The sequence below is a fragment of the Nerophis lumbriciformis genome, linkage group LG15, assembly GCF_033978685.3.
Source record: "Nerophis lumbriciformis linkage group LG15, RoL_Nlum_v2.1, whole genome shotgun sequence".
Lineage (NCBI taxonomy): Eukaryota > Metazoa > Chordata > Actinopteri > Syngnathiformes > Syngnathidae > Nerophis > Nerophis lumbriciformis.
Window position 1 is genome coordinate 11,464,669 of NC_084562.2, and position 15,957 is coordinate 11,480,625.

A 15,957-nucleotide genomic window follows, 5' to 3' on the forward strand; every position below is an offset into this window, starting at 1 on the left:
TCTCATTCTTCTACATGTACAGACGCTTGTGGAAATCACACATGAATACCTTAAGAGGAAGCGATTGCAGTTATTCCCGATACAACACATCTCAGACGGCAAGAGAACTTTCGAATGTCCAGGTCAGCTGTGATTGTACTTACCGAAAAACTCAGTTCATTTGTCGAAGGAGAGTCAACGAGAATGCGAGCTCTCGTGGATGTGATAAAAAAGGTAGCTTGTGCTTTGTTATACCTGACCGACGAGGGAAGACTACGGAAAACGGCGAATGCTTTTGGACTGGCAAAGCAGACTGTATCAGTTATTGTCTGCCATGTATGTCGTGGACTCAACGTCTAAGTCCAGAATATATAAAGTCACCAAAAAGGAATGGACAATGAAGGCGAAAGTAAAAGAGTGAGGAGTGTCCTGGCCATATATCTAGATCCCTAGATTGATTGGTGTGAAATGTTCTTTGTCACATTGTGTACTTTCGTGTCCAATAAAGATTTGATTAATTTATGATGGCTCAGGTGTGATTCACTACAAAAGGCCCCACAGCACACTGGATTCCAGTTAATTGAAATACCACAACAACTGGATATTGTTCAGATAAGTTAAATTTAATTCAAGAACTTGCACACAAAGCAACACTGGAGGTGACTATGACGTGCTCATTTTCCGCATATGCGTATTAGGTCGCGTTGCGCCGGCTAACGGAGGGGGGGAAGGGGGTCTTAAACGACCATTGTGTGTGTGTGGACAAGGATAAGGTTAGGTGGGATTTACCCTGTATTAGTGTAAACGGGGCCTCAGTGAAAGGAGTGAAATGTGTCAGCTCTAGTTGACTAGCAGGCTGCAGAATAGCTATTAGTTTTCCAGGAATTATTTGCAAAAGAATATTGCAAACTGATTGCACTTTGATGTAAAATGAGTTCCATTGGAAGTGAAATTGGAGGGTTTGGTAATCTGTTTACTGTAGCAAACAGGACACAGGAGTTGTTACTACAGTTTGTAATGATGTCAGAAAAATATGTATCCTTTGTTCTACGTAAAATCTGGTTGAACACATTTAACTTTTCTTTGTAAAGCTCATAATGAGCTTGGAGCTTTTACTTGCGCCATTTTCGTTCGGCTCCCTTTTTGTGCCCAGACCGAGTTTTAATTTCTCCCTGACACCTTTTGCCTACGTTTAACCATTCTAGCCTCGACAGGAGCAATGGTGTCCAAAACATTTACAACACTTGATTTATATGAGTTCAATAGATCATCAAAACATTAGAATACGATGTGTTTTCAAACCTAACCATTGCCACAAACTGTGTCCGTATGCTGTGCTGGATTAGATAGCAAAAAACCTATTTATTACTTTTCACAATTCAGTCTTATTTGTATCCAATAATCCAGAATCTTTAACCCACATAGCACCCGTTTCTGGATGTGTCTGTGAGTGTGTCAGCTCCAATACTGACCGAAGAAGAGCTTTCAATTTCCAACCTAGCCAAGGTAGTTTTGGAGGCCGCCTACTCTCTCCCTGAAGCGTTCAGTCAGAGTTCTGGGCCTGCAGCTCCTCCATACATATGCACTGCTGCTATGGAGTTACCAACTACTGCTGAGGTTAGTACTATTATACTGTCAAGTTGCCCTACAAAGGATATCAGCCTAAGGTCTACAGTGCAATGTCACAGTATTAGTATTACTCCTATGAGGAAAATTAAGTTATTTTCTTAACACCATTACCAAGTAAGTGAGTCTGTTTTATCATGTTTCTCTGACTCCAGAAAGATCAGCTGTTATTATTCACTGAAGGCCAGCTGAAGCCGGGCGGGCACAGGGAAGAAGATGGCAGACAGATGAAGAGGCCGCACCATGCCCTTCTGGCTCCAGGGAACCAATTCCTGCCAGGAGCCTTTGTCCACACCCAACCTATTGATATTGAAGATGGCGAGCTTACTGGCTTAAAGGTACAGTGGTACCTTGGTTTTCTTTAGTAAGTTGTTTCAAAGTGTCCGACGAAGACCCAATCGCACAAAAGCCGAATGGATTTTTGCTATAAGAAATAATAATATAAATCAGACACACACAAATATCTTCAAAAAATACATTTTATGGAGAATAATTACCGGTATAGTTTTACATGCAAAAGCACTGTGAAAGACATTTCAATTATTAATTCATTGGATAATTGAACAATTGACATTACTTTTACTTTTTATTGAGGGTTGGCGGAGACCGGGATGAGCCAAGCGAGCGATAGAGGGTGAGGTGAAACTACTTTAGTACTTTGCTACATGTTCTTTCTTAAATTCAATAAGCAAACGCACAAGTTTGTTACGCACAGTGTTTGGGCGTACGATGTATATAAAGCGAAGCTAGATTTGTTCTTGGAAAACCTAATTCTACGAAAAGTGGGCTGTATGACAACAGAGGCATCACTCTACTTGCAAAATTCAACCAAAAACTAGGTATTCGGTACTAATCACTAAGGCCTTCTTCATGCTGCAGGTCAATTACGATTATTTACCCATATGTGACCTGTTTTGGATTTTCTTTTTGTCAATGTGAGCAGTGCAATTCCGAAATGTTTAAATATGAACCGGGCATCTTTTGTATGTGGATATAAATCGGATATGTATGCGAAGCAGCTGCAAGCTGAACACTCTGCGCACATTTATTTGACCAATACGATTTCATACGATATAAGCGTCAGAATTCTTCACCAAAATAGGCGGTTGCAAAAAAAATAGGATAGGAAAGCATTTTATTGTCATTGCACTTAAAAAGTACAAGACATTTAAATTTTGAACACTGTTACAACACCCGTTCAAGGGCAAACATTCATCGTGACAGAACCGGAACGCTGATGGATCGCCACTATAGGGTGGCGCCCCGTAAAAGGTAGGAAAAGGTGTACACTGGGGGAGGAAAATATGTTAAAGAAAAATCGATCCTAAACTTGGCTCCAATGGGGATCAGCACATGTTTCAACAAGGAAATTGCAGGGCTGCTCAATCTGGGGCCAGGATAGCTACAAGACAAGACAAAACGTGGGGTGGGGGTCGAGGTATACCGCCTTCGCCTGGAGCCGAGAGAGAAAAGTTAAAAAGAGTAGAAAACAGACAATGTTTTTAGGAACTCGCGTCAATGTTCCATCACTCCTGCCTCCCACTTCCCCCTTTACATGCTCTTCAGAGCAGACATTGAAGCAAATGTCCAGAAAACTGAGAGCCAAAATGCTTGCCCTCTTCCTTCTTAATCTTCTTAATGCAGTAAGTCAGTTCACAAAATGTGGACTTTGATTGCATATTTTTTTTGTAATGTGAATGACTACGTAAAAAGATCTGATTTGACCACAAAATCTGAATTGGATATCCTACCCTGCAGTATGAACATAGCCTCAATCAAGGCCAAAGTGAAAAAGTCAAGTCCATGTGCCTCACTTTAGGCACCCCTACACTAGGCTTTATACACATAGTCTATGTTTAAACATTACCGTATTTTTCGGACTATAAGTCGCAGTTTTTTTCATAGTTTGGCCGGGCTCCAGTGCGACTTATACTGTATATGTTTTTTTCCTTCTTTAATATGCATTTTCGGCAGGTGCGACTTATACTCCGGTGCGATTTATACTCTGAAAAATACGGTACATGGAATTTACTTAGGTTGTTTACCATTACACATAAAAGGTAAAGTGGTAAAATTGGGAAAGTTGAATCAACCAACAGAATGCCGAGAAGTAGTTTGGCCCAAGGCGAACAGTAAAATTGTAGAATGCAGAAGAAAAGGAGTGACTAAGCTGAATCTCTGAATGTCAACTACAGGACCGTGAGTTCCGTAATGAAGCGGAGACCTTGCTGAACAGAGTGACCTGGGATATAGAAATGACCTGTTTTATGGATGCAAGCGGCGCTAACAGGTCAGCCTCCCACACAACTCATTTGTTTCTTACATACAGTATATATTTGCCAAATGCAAGCTGTTGTATCTGTATTGTTGTCAAGTTGAGGCAGCACGTTGAATGTGGTTCCTCAAAGCAAGACAGTTGGGAATTAACTGTTAAGAAGTCAATTAAGTGCAAAGCATTCTTGTTATGCGGAACCGTGGCCAAATTAGTATTAGTCATACTTGCCAACCTTAAGACCTCCGATTTCGGGGGGTGGGAGGTGGGGGGTTGTGGTCGGGGTGGGGCGGGGGCGTGGTTGGGGGCGTGGCTAAGAGGGGAGGAGTATATTTACAGCTAGAATTCACCAAGTCAAGTATTTGACTTATATATATATATATATATATATATATATATATATATATATATATATATATATATATATATACTTATATATATATATATATATATATATATATATATATATATATAAGAAATACTTGACTTTCAGTGAATTCTAGCTATATATATATATTTATTTTATTATATATATATATATATATATATATATATATAAATAAAAGAAATACTTGAATTTCAGTGTTCATTTATTTACACATATACACACACATAACACTCATCTACTCATTGTTGAGTTAAGGGTTGAATTGTCCATCCTTGTTCTATTCTCTGTCACTTTTTTTGTAACCATGCTGAACACCCTTTCGCAGGTACCCAGAAAGGTTTCGAGTACCACCAAAAAAACTGAATCTCTGAAGACAGTATAAAAATCTGTGTTAAAGGTGTACAAATACTGTTTGTATAATAAGCATGTTATTGTTTACAAATGAGGGTTAAGAGTTCAGTACTAAAAAAAAAAAAATGAATGTGGCTTAAGTACAGTTTTTTAATTGAGCTGCTGCATTTTTGGTTGGGTTGTTTATTTATTTTGAGTAACTTCTACATTTCTAAAAGGGGAGGAATGTAATAGAGTGATCTATGTTTGTCTGTTGCCATCTCCTGGTGAATGTTGGCTATAGCGTACTGGGGTTATTTTTTGGTTGGCCAACGATTTACGTGGTGTTGCGCACCTGACGTCAAGTGTGTGAGTCTGTTCTGAAGTCTACAGTAAAGAGAAGTACTTCATCACCTCGCCTGGTTATTGCCGTTGTGAATCAGCGGAAACATGTGGCAATGTGTCATCACTGTTGTCCCTCTGTCCCTGTTGCATAGTTGTCAGTTGTAAGGGTGGTGGGTTAATGATAACACTTTCTGTTTGCTTAGCGTGACGGACTTCGGCGAAACGACTGGCTCTGATGTCATTAATCGTATCTCTTAGAGATAGCAAGCATGAAATACCTTGGTCTTCTGACTCTAGTAGTGTCCTACAATTTAAGTAAGTACATATATAGTCAAAACAACTCTCTTCATCACCCTTAATTACCCCAGAAGAATCAACATCTGATACCGGTGTGATGTCCTCAATAATTTCAAAAAGTTCTTGTGCTGTCAACTCGTGGAGTATTTTCTTTACCTCCCACGTCAGCTCTTTACGTACACGTTCTCCCATGTTGATTGTGTTACTCAACGACAGACTGTAGCTTTGTTGTCTCGGGCAAGCGGTGCTGCACTCCTCCAGCGAAGGTCCCTCTCACACGCGTTGGTCCTGTTGCTGCCTCAGTCGCACACTGCTTCAACTTGCTTCTGCCGTCACGTCTGCCTTGGATTCGTAGATTAGGAGATCAGCATCTTCTTTTGTCGGATGCCGATCCCAGCGGTGCCTCCAGAATTCTGTTACAGGCCTCGCACTGAGTAGCCTGGTCCCAGTGTTCGATGTGGTGTGTCCTGTTTTATAGGAATAAAAACGAGACACAAAGTGCTTGATTGCGTTGTCATCTCAGGGTGTGACCTGACTTTTTTTTATTAAACATTTCTTGACTTCTTTACTCTCATTTGCATTTCTATTGTGCTTTTAATCACTTTCAAATAGTTTCAATAATGTAATTTCAATTCCCCATTTTTCATTCACATTGTTAAACAATGACATCCTTACTTTTGAAATTATAAAACAAATCCACAAAAACATGGAGGATTGATCGTTACATACCCCAACACTATATTTCTTGTGTAAAAACATCACGTAACGGTACTGTTACTTTAATGAACATCTTCATTTTACATGTTTGTACTGTATCCTGACATTGCTTCTTTTTAATATTGCTGCTTTCTTGAACGCTTTTTTGTCATTATAAATCAATTACAATTACACACATTGTTACCTGACTATACCTATAATACTTCTTAACAATCACAGTTTATCTTTAACAAGTCTCCACTGCCGCCGCCATTCCCGCCCAACCACGCGCTCGCACACAAAGGGAGACATCGCTTATTGAACATAACAAATTTCATCACAAATACACACTTTTAACAACCTACTTCGATATTTCTATTTTCAGAAACGCTTATAATTGCTTGGAGACAAATGTGTTAATATTATCACACTTTACCGACCTGTTTTATAGGAATAAAAACGAGACACAAAGTGCTTGATTGCGTTGTCATCTCAGGGTGTGACCTGACTGAGACACGGAAGTACTAACAAGCACCTCCCATTTTCCTCCTTTCCTATAGGAGTGCTCCCTCTGCTGGCGTGGCGGTATAACATGTCTTGTGGCATTCAGCTTGGAAACATACACTTAAACTGTGACTTTAGATATGAAAATACCTCGAACTAAATTAGGATACTCTATTTACACATTAATTTTACAAAACAATTGTGACTACTAATTGTAAGTGTCACAACACACCCCAACAAAAAAAGGAATGACTCCCGACATTTCACAACTTCAAAATACAACTATCACAAACTCTGTACATCTATGTATGTGCCTTATGAGACGTACATTGGCATGTGCGGAGATGTTGGTATGGTGTACACGTGTGGTGAACAGAATGACGGGTTGAAAAATTGGGATGGCACGGGATAGGGAAGCAACGGGTGTCCTAGAATACTCCAGGCAACCATTGAGGGGCCTGCATACACCTCGAGAGAGGAAAGAAGGTACCAGAAAGGAGACCAAGAACAACTCACATAAATATTCCACCTGATTCAAACAGTGACACAGGCTCTGATGATGATGGCAGTTCTAGCTATTATGAGCTAAGATATAACTTTTGTACAGAAGACAGACCAGACGTGGAACCCTCCTTGGTCCCCAAAATTCAATCAGGCCCGCTGGAGCTCAGCCAAATCGCCAACCAAGGACCAACTTTGAGGAAAAGGGACTCAGCAAATAGGAGACATGCACCCATGAATGGGACAGAAGGACCAGGAAAGAGAGATCATTTACGGGACAATGATGAACATATTTTGGAGGACATCAGTGATGGGGATATAGAGGGATATGAGGGAACTAAAGGATATGAACCCAGAAATCTACCTGTCATGGAAGAGGGATGTGAACGAGAGCAGTCTTTTTCGCAAGACGAACAAGCGCAACTGAGCCCCACTCCTGACGCTGAGATACCACCCCCAAGAAGGTCCACTAGAAATAGGCAACCGGCATCTCGATTTACTTATGATACCCTTGGTCAGCCTTCTTTTCATGTGCCCTCAGTAGTTAACAGTGCAGAGGTGTATGCAGGCCCCTCAATGGTTGCCTGGAGTATTCTAGGACACCCGTTGCTTCCCTATCCCGTGCCATCCCAATTTTTCAACCCGTCATTCTGTTCACCACACGTGTACACCATACCAACATCTCCGCACATGCCAATGTACGTCTCATAAGGCACATACATAGATGTACAGAGTTTGTGATAGTTGTATTTTGAAGTTGTGAAATGTCGGGAGTCATTCCTTTTTTTGTTGGGGTGTGTTGTGACACTTACAATTAGTAGTCACAATTGTTTTGTAAAATTAATGTGTAAATAGAGTATCCTAATTTAGTTCGAGGTATTTTCATATCTAAAGTCACAGTTTAAGTGTATGTTTCCAAGCTGAATGCCACAAGACATGTTATACCGCCACGCCAGCAGAGGGAGCACTCCTATAGGAAAGGAGGAAAATGGGAGGTGCTTGTTAGTACTTCCGTGTCTCAGTCAGGTCACACCCTGAGATGACAACGCAATCAAGCACTTTGTGTCTCGTTTTTATTCCTATAAAACAGGTCGGTAAAGTGTGATAATATTAACACATTTGTCTCCAAGCAATTATAAGCGTTTCTGAAAATAGAAATATCGAAGTAGGTTGTTAAAAGTGTGTATTTGTGATGAAATTTGTTATGTTCAATAAGCGATGTCTCCCTTTGTGTGCGAGCGCGTGGTTGGGCGGGAATGGCGGCGGCAGTGGAGACTTGTTAAAGATAAACTGTGATTGTTAAGAAGTATTATAGGTATAGTCAGGTAACAATGTGTGTAATTGTAATTGATTTATAATGACAAAAAAGCGTTCAAGAAAGCAGCAATATTAAAAAGAAGCAATGTCAGGATACAGTACAAACATGTAAAATGAAGATGTTCATTAAAGTAACAGTACCGTTACGTGATGTTTTTACACAAGAAATATAGTGTTGGGGTATGTAACGATCAATCCTCCATGTTTTTGTGGATTTGTTTTATAATTTCAAAAGTAAGGATGTCATTGTTTAACAATGTGAATGAAAAATGGGGAATTGAAATTACATTATTGAAACTATTTGAAAGTGATTAAAAGCACAATAGAAATGCAAATGAGAGTAAAGAAGTCAAGAAATGTTTAATAAAAAAAAGTCAGGTCACACCCTGAGATGACAACGCAATCAAGCACTTTGTGTCTCGTTTTTATTCCTATAAAACAGGACACACCACATCGAACACTGGGACCAGGCTACTCAGTGCGAGGCCTGTAACACCTCCAACTCAATATATTACAACAACATTGCTGTTTACGGCAGACAAACTGCTTTACGGTAGAATAAAACATGACTGCTGTTGTTGTGTGTTGTTACCGCGCTGGGAGGACGTTAATGAAACTGCCTAACAATAAACCCACATAAGAAACCAAGAACTTGCCCTCGATCATTCTACAGTTATAACGTGTTTGGGCAGGCACGCTGTTTATATTGTGGGAAAGCGGACGTGAATACAGGCTGTTGACACGTCACTCAGGTCCGCATGGAGCTGGAGGGGGCGTTGCTTCCAGCTCCGCCTGAATTTCGGGTGATTTTCGGGAGAAAATTTGTCCCGGGAGGTTTTCGGGAGAGGCGCTGAATTTCGGGAGTCTCCCGGAAAATCCGGGAGGGTTGGCAAGTATGGTATTAGTGCAATCTATTCTATTTTGCCTCAGGCATCATAGACACAAGCTATACTGTTTGTTACATATTGTAGCGTGTAATGCGTAATGGTTTTAATTGTTTAAAAAAAAAAATTACACACTTGTCTCTATTTATCGAGGCCAATTGGTTGTATGCCTGACTGGTAAACAAATGTCCTCTTCTTTTTCTTGTTTTATGGCGGGGCACTCAATGTTAAAAGTATACTACCGCCACCTAGAGTGTGAACCAGAGTTCCCTCCCTTCTCCCTCCTTCACATACACGCATATATACCTTCCAATACCAAATTCTATTCCATAAACCTGCCTCTTCTAGAAACTTTACAAACATTTTCTGGTGGCTGCTTAGTACCACTTTGAGAGGAACCTCCTTCTGTCCATGTCTTCAAACTTCTTCTCTTAGTTTTCTCCTTTCTCCACTGTATTTCCCACCAAGAATGATGATTGCATGTTCCACTGACTCTACCTCATTTCAGCTGTCACATAATCCTGTTGGGTGTTTACTGAGCAGGTGCAATGTCTTATTCAGTCAGGTGTGTCCTAATCGAATACGTGGTATGATTACTTCCTCTTTAGGGTTCCCCCCTTACAGTTCAAATGTTATTTATGCAAGCAAATAACCTGCGATTAATCATGATTAATCAAAGTTCAAGAGTGTGATTAATCTGATTTTTTTTTTATAATTATCAATTGACACCCCTATTTTTAACATAATTAGCACCCCCTAAAAATGAACTGACATCAAACTAGTCAATTTTATACTCGTTTCACCCAATATACAAAGTAGCCTAGAGTGTGTTCTACTGTAAATTACTGTACTTGGTAGTCCAGAGCAGTGTTTTTCAACCACTGTGCACAGTGATACAGGGATACAGTCGAATCTGCGGTGAGAGATGATCTAATTTCACCTATTTGGGTTAAAAAAAATTTGCAAACCTGTAATTATAGTCTGAAATTGATGTGTTGTTGTTGAGTGTTGATGCTGTCTAGAGCTCAGCAGAGTAACCATGTAATACTCTTCCATATCAGTAGGTAGCAGCCGGTAGCTAATTGCATTGTAGATGTCGGAAACAGCGGGAGGCAGCGTGCAGGTAAAAAAGGTGTCTAATGCTTAAACCAAAAATAAATAAAAGGTGAGTGCCCCTAAGAAAAGGCACTGAAGCTTAGGGAAGGCTATGCAGAACAAAACTAAAACTGAACTGGCTACAAAGTAAACAAAAACAGAATGCTGGACGACAGCGAAGACTTACTGTGGAGCAAAGACAATGAACATCCGAACATGACATGACAATCAACAATGTCCCCACAAAGAAGGATAAAATCAACTGAAATATTCTTGATTGCTAAAGCAAAGTACATGCGGGAAATATCGCTCAGAGGAAGACATGAAACTGCTACAGGAAAATACCAAAAAAAAGAGAAAAAGCCACCAAAATAGGAGCGCAGGACAATATCTAAAACACTACACACAGGAAAACAGCAAAAAACTCAAAATAAGTCACGGCGTGATGTGACAGGTCGTGACAGTACACCTACTTTGAGAAAAGAGCTATAGTGATGTTTAGGTTTAAATTCATATCCAACAATTGCGACAACGACTCTTTACTATCAACTGAGTTTAGTTTTTTAATGATTTCTGCTGGTGGTGTCCTCCGGATTTTTTCAACACATGTGCCTTAGCCCAAAAAAGGTTGAAAAACATTGGTCCAGAGGATCCTCCGAGGATCATTGCTGTGGCTGGCCACTAAAACACGGTCTTAAAGCAAGGCAGTTGTGGGAATAGGAATAGGCACAATTTTTAGTTGATTAACTGTTATGAAGTCAGTAAGGTGGAATGGAGTGTTGTTGTTATGCACAATCTAGTTTAAATTAAGTGTTACTTAGAATAGAATAAACCAAAACAATTTAAAACAATCAAATAAAAAAAACAATATATAAGTAATTATTTTAAAACAATAATAATAATAGTAATAATATGATGAGGCAATCCTTAAACATTTATATTTCTATATGATTCAGTGCTACATGCGGCCCACTGGGGCAGCCATAACTACGATGTGGTCCTCATACTTGCCAACCTTGAGACCTCCGATTTCGGGAGGTGGGGGGGGGGGGCGTGGTTGGGGCGCGGGCGTGGTTGGGGGTGTGGTTAAGAGGGGAGGAGTATATTTACAGCTAAAATTCACCAAGTCAAGTATTTCATATATATATATATATATATATATATATATATATATATATATATAAGAAATACTTGACTTTCAGTGAATTTTAGCTATATATATATATATATATATATATATATATATATATATATATATATATATATATATATATATATATATATATATGTATATGTATAAATACATAAATAAGAGAAATACTTGAATTTCAGTGTTCTTTTATTTACACATAACACTCATCTACTCATTGTTGAGTTAAGGATTGAATTGTCCATCCTTGTTCTATTCTCTGTCACTATTTTTCTAACCATGCTGAACACCCTCTCTGATGATGCATTCTGCTTCGTCTCCTTGTTGTGTGCGCAGTTGTGCACTGCACTCTCTAAAATCCGTAGATGTTATTGTCACATATGCATGTACAGTAGATGGCATTATTGTCCTGTTTAAGAGTGTCACAACATTGCTGTTTATGGCAGACAAACTGCTTTACGGTAGACGAAAACGTGACTGTTGTTGTTGTGTGTTGTTACCGCGCTGGGAGGACGTTAATGAAACTGCCTAACAATAAACCCACATAAGAAACCAAGAACTCGCCCTCCATCATTCTACAGTTATAACGTCATTGGGCGGGCACGCCGTTTATATTGTGGGAAAGCGGACGTGAAAACAGGTTGTCGACACGTCACTCAGGTCCGCATGAATTTCGGGAGATTTTCGGGAGAAAATTTGTCCCGGGAGGTTTTCGGGAGAGGCACTGAATTTCGGGAGTCTCCCGGAAAATCCGGGAGGGTTGGCAAGTATGGTGGTCCTCAATGAATACAAGTGACAGCCCAGAGTAACTGTCTGAGTGAGTCCACAAGTAAAGTAATGTAAAGTGTATAGTTCTTGCGACTATTTGAAATTCACAAGTTGACTTTTGAAATAGCAAATCAGACTGAAATGATGTGCAAGATGCTGACTGGGATTTCAGGCTGCGTCAGAAGATCACAGAGAGTCGATTCTGGCCGCTTGAGATCATGAAGTCGGGAGCTTCCAATGACAAGCCGGGCGCCGCTTCCAGGATGGTGAGAAATTTGTCATTCTTAGAGGATATACACACCGAAAATGCAGATAAATGTACAATCGCCATCTTGACCACCAGTAGCAAAGCGCTTCTCCAGGCACCTATGATGAAAACGTGTGTATATGCAGACAACAGAGGAGGAGCCACAGATCCCCTCCCATGGTGTGGCCTTTATCGACTTGGGCCGTTTGCTGTATCCAGGAATTAGCCGTATCCGAGGAGCGTACAAAATTCAGCCCTACTCAACCACTTTGTTACTTAACAAGGTATTGCTCGCCCATTTGTTTTTAAACCTGACACAAGACTGACTTCTTAGTCATGGATCTCATTCTTGTTCCACAGGCCAGGAAAGGTGTCAGTTTGTTAAAAGACTTTTCAAAGCCCGGAGGCAGCAAAGACCGCTCTGGCACAACTACAGGCTCTTCAAAGACAAATGCGGGAAAGACCAAGGATGCAAAGCCGTCGCATGCTGTTAAGGTTAGTAAGTTTGGGAACACAGTTATTTGTACAGTGGGTCTGAGTTACCTCATCCCTCAATCTCAACTCAATCTAATATCAATGCAAGAGTAGTGGGAGTACATATCTACCCCTAAAGACAACATTATGAGAAGCTACAGGTATGCTTACAAGTATAGATGTCCGATAATGGCTTTTTTGCCGATATCCGATATTCCGATATTGTACAACTCTTAATTACCGATTCCGATATCAACCGATACCGATATATACAGTCGTGGAATTAACACATTATTATGCCTAATTTTGTTGTGATGCCCCGCTGGATGCATTAAACAATGTAACTTTATCATGAATTGATTAACGTGGACCCTGACTTAAACAAGTTGAAAAACGTATTCGGGTGTTACCATTTAGTGGTCAATTGTACGGAATATGTACTGTACTGTGCAATCTACTAATACAAGTTTCAATCAATCAATCAAAAACAAGGTTTTCCAAAATAAGAGAACAACTTCAACTCCAGTTATGGAAAAAAGTGCAAACACGGCACTGCCATATTTATTATTGAAGTCACAAAGTGCATCATTTTTTTGAACATGCCTCAAAACAGCAGCTTGGAATTTGGGACATGCTCTCCCTGAGATAATCCTAATACCCACTACAACTATAAACTATGGGAAATACTATACTTTGACTTTCACAAAGTGCATTATTTTTTATTTTTTTTAAACATGCCCCAAAACAACAGCTACAAAAACAATGAAGGCACACAGCTTCAGTCCAGAGTACACTAGAGCATACTTGCCAACCTTGAGACCTCCGAATTATATTGTAACGTCCCGGAAGAGTTAGTACTGCAAGGGGTTCTGGGTATTTGTTCTGTTGTGTTTATGTTGTGTCACGGTGCGGATGTTCTCCCGAAATGTGTTTGTCATTCTTGTTTGGTGTGGGTTCACAGTGTGGCGCATATTTGTAACAGTGTTAAAGTTGTTTATACGGCCACCCTCAGTGTAACCTGTATGGCCGCTGATCAAGTATGCCTTGCATTCACTCGTGTGTGTTTAAAAGCCGCATATATCATGTGACTGGGCCGGCACGCTGTTTGTATGAAGGAAAGGCAGACGTGACGACAGGTTGTAGAGGACGCTAAAGGCAGTGCCTTTAAAGGCCTACTGAAACCCACTACTACCGACCACGCAGTCTGATAGTTTATATATCAATGATGAAATCTTAACATTGCAACACATGCCAATACGGCCGGGTTAGCTTACTAAAGTGCAATTTTAAATTTCGCGCTAAATATCCTGCTGAAAACGTCTCGGTATGATGACGTCTGCGCGTGACGTCACGGATTGTAGAGGACATTTTGGGACAGCATGGTGGCCAGCTATTAAGTCGTCTGTTTTCATCGCAAAATTCCACAGTATTCTGGACATCTGTGTTGGTGAATATTTTGCAATTTGTTCAATGAACAATGGAGACAGCAAAGAAGAAAGCTGTAGGTGGGAAGCGGTGTATTGCGGCAGGTGTTGTGCCGGATAACGCACCCCCGCCGTAGAATGCACCCCCTGACTGTTGTGCCGGATAACACAGCCGGTGTTTCATTGTTTACATTCCCGAAAGATGACAGTCAAGCTTTACCATTGGCCTGTGGAGAACTGGGACAACAGAGACTCTTACCAGGAGGACTTTGAGTTGGATGCGCAGACGCGGTACCGTGAGTACGCATGCAGCTGCGGCTTCCAAACATTTGATCGCTTGCCCGTACGTGCGTGCCGCTATGTGCATGTCACGTATGTAACTTTGGGGACTTTGGGGAAATATATGTGCTGTATGAACTTTGGGGAGGTGAACGGTACTTTGGGCTGTGGGATTGAGTGTGTTGTGCAGGTGTTTGAGTTGTATTGGCGGGTTATATGAACGGGAGTGGGGAGGTGTTTGTTATGCGGGATTAATTTGTGGCATATTAAATATAAGCCTGGTTGTGTTGTGGCTAATAGAGTATATATATGTCTTGTGTTTATTTACTGTTTTACTCATTCCCAGCTGAATATCAGGTCCCACCCGCCTCTCACAGCATCTTCCCTATCTGAATCGCTCCTACTGCCCTCTAGTCCTTCACTCTCACTTTCCTCATCCACAAATCTTTCATCCTCGCTCAAATTAATGGGGAAATCGTCGCTTTCTCGGTCCGAATCGCTCTCACTGCTGGTGGCCATGATTGTAAACAATGTGCAGATGTGAGGAGCTCCACAACCTGTGACGTCACGCTACTCGTCTGCTACTTCCGGTACAGGCAAGGCTTTTTTATCAGCGACCAAAAGTTGCAAACTTTATCGTCGATGTTCTCTACTAAATCCTTTCAGCAAAAATATGGCAATATCGCGAAATGATCAAGTATGACACATAGAATGGACCTGCTATCCCCGTTTAAATAAGAAAATCGCATATCAGTAGGCTTTTAAGGCACGCCCTCAATAATTTTGTCTGGGAGGAAATCGGGAGAAATTCGGGAGAATGGTTGCTCCGGGAGATTTTCGGGAGGGGCACTGAAATTCGTGAGTCTCCTGGGAAAATCGGGAGGTTGAAACCGAGACCGATAATTTCCAATATTAAATTTGAAAGCATTTATCGGCAGGTCGATATTATCGGACATCTCTACTTCCAAGTCTATAATAGTTGTCCATGGACAGTGGAACCTTGATTTATTTGGTTCTTGAACTGGACTCGTAAGTAAAATAGCAAATGTCTCCATAAGAAACAATGTAAATATGAAAATTGGGTTCCAGACATTTTGGTAGAGGTTTGCACACTTGTGTCAAGTGTTATACAGTACTGTATATCAGACATAACAACTTTTGATTGATTAGCAAAGTGGAAAAAAACAACAGCTTAACTGTGCTCTGTGTAGCCGAGACACACACACACTGTCACTAGCCCTGTGGTGCACTCTCAGTTAGAAATCACAGAACTCCTTAACTTTATCAGCCAGGTCGCTACAAAGATTAGGAAGTAAAAATAAAATACAATTTACCTTGTCGGTTAGTCTTCTTGGCGTGCAACGAAAGGGAGGTGGGGATA

At 40.6% G+C, this 15,957-nt stretch overlaps 1 protein-coding gene across 1 annotated transcript in view; it reads left to right on the forward strand.

Annotated features, from left to right (window-relative positions):
- cfap70 (cilia and flagella associated protein 70) overlaps positions 1 to 15,957 on the forward strand; it is a 52,167-nt gene that overhangs the window by 10,667 nt on the left and 25,543 nt on the right. Inside the window, exons 6-11 of the mRNA XM_061974849.2 lie at positions 1,405 to 1,596; positions 1,761 to 1,943; positions 3,801 to 3,895; positions 12,325 to 12,418; positions 12,546 to 12,683; positions 12,760 to 12,894. Coding sequence (XP_061830833.2) covers positions 1,405 to 1,596; positions 1,761 to 1,943; positions 3,801 to 3,895; positions 12,325 to 12,418; positions 12,546 to 12,683; positions 12,760 to 12,894 — 837 coding nt within the window. The remainder of the gene's footprint in view (positions 1 to 1,404; positions 1,597 to 1,760; positions 1,944 to 3,800; positions 3,896 to 12,324; positions 12,419 to 12,545; positions 12,684 to 12,759; positions 12,895 to 15,957) is intronic.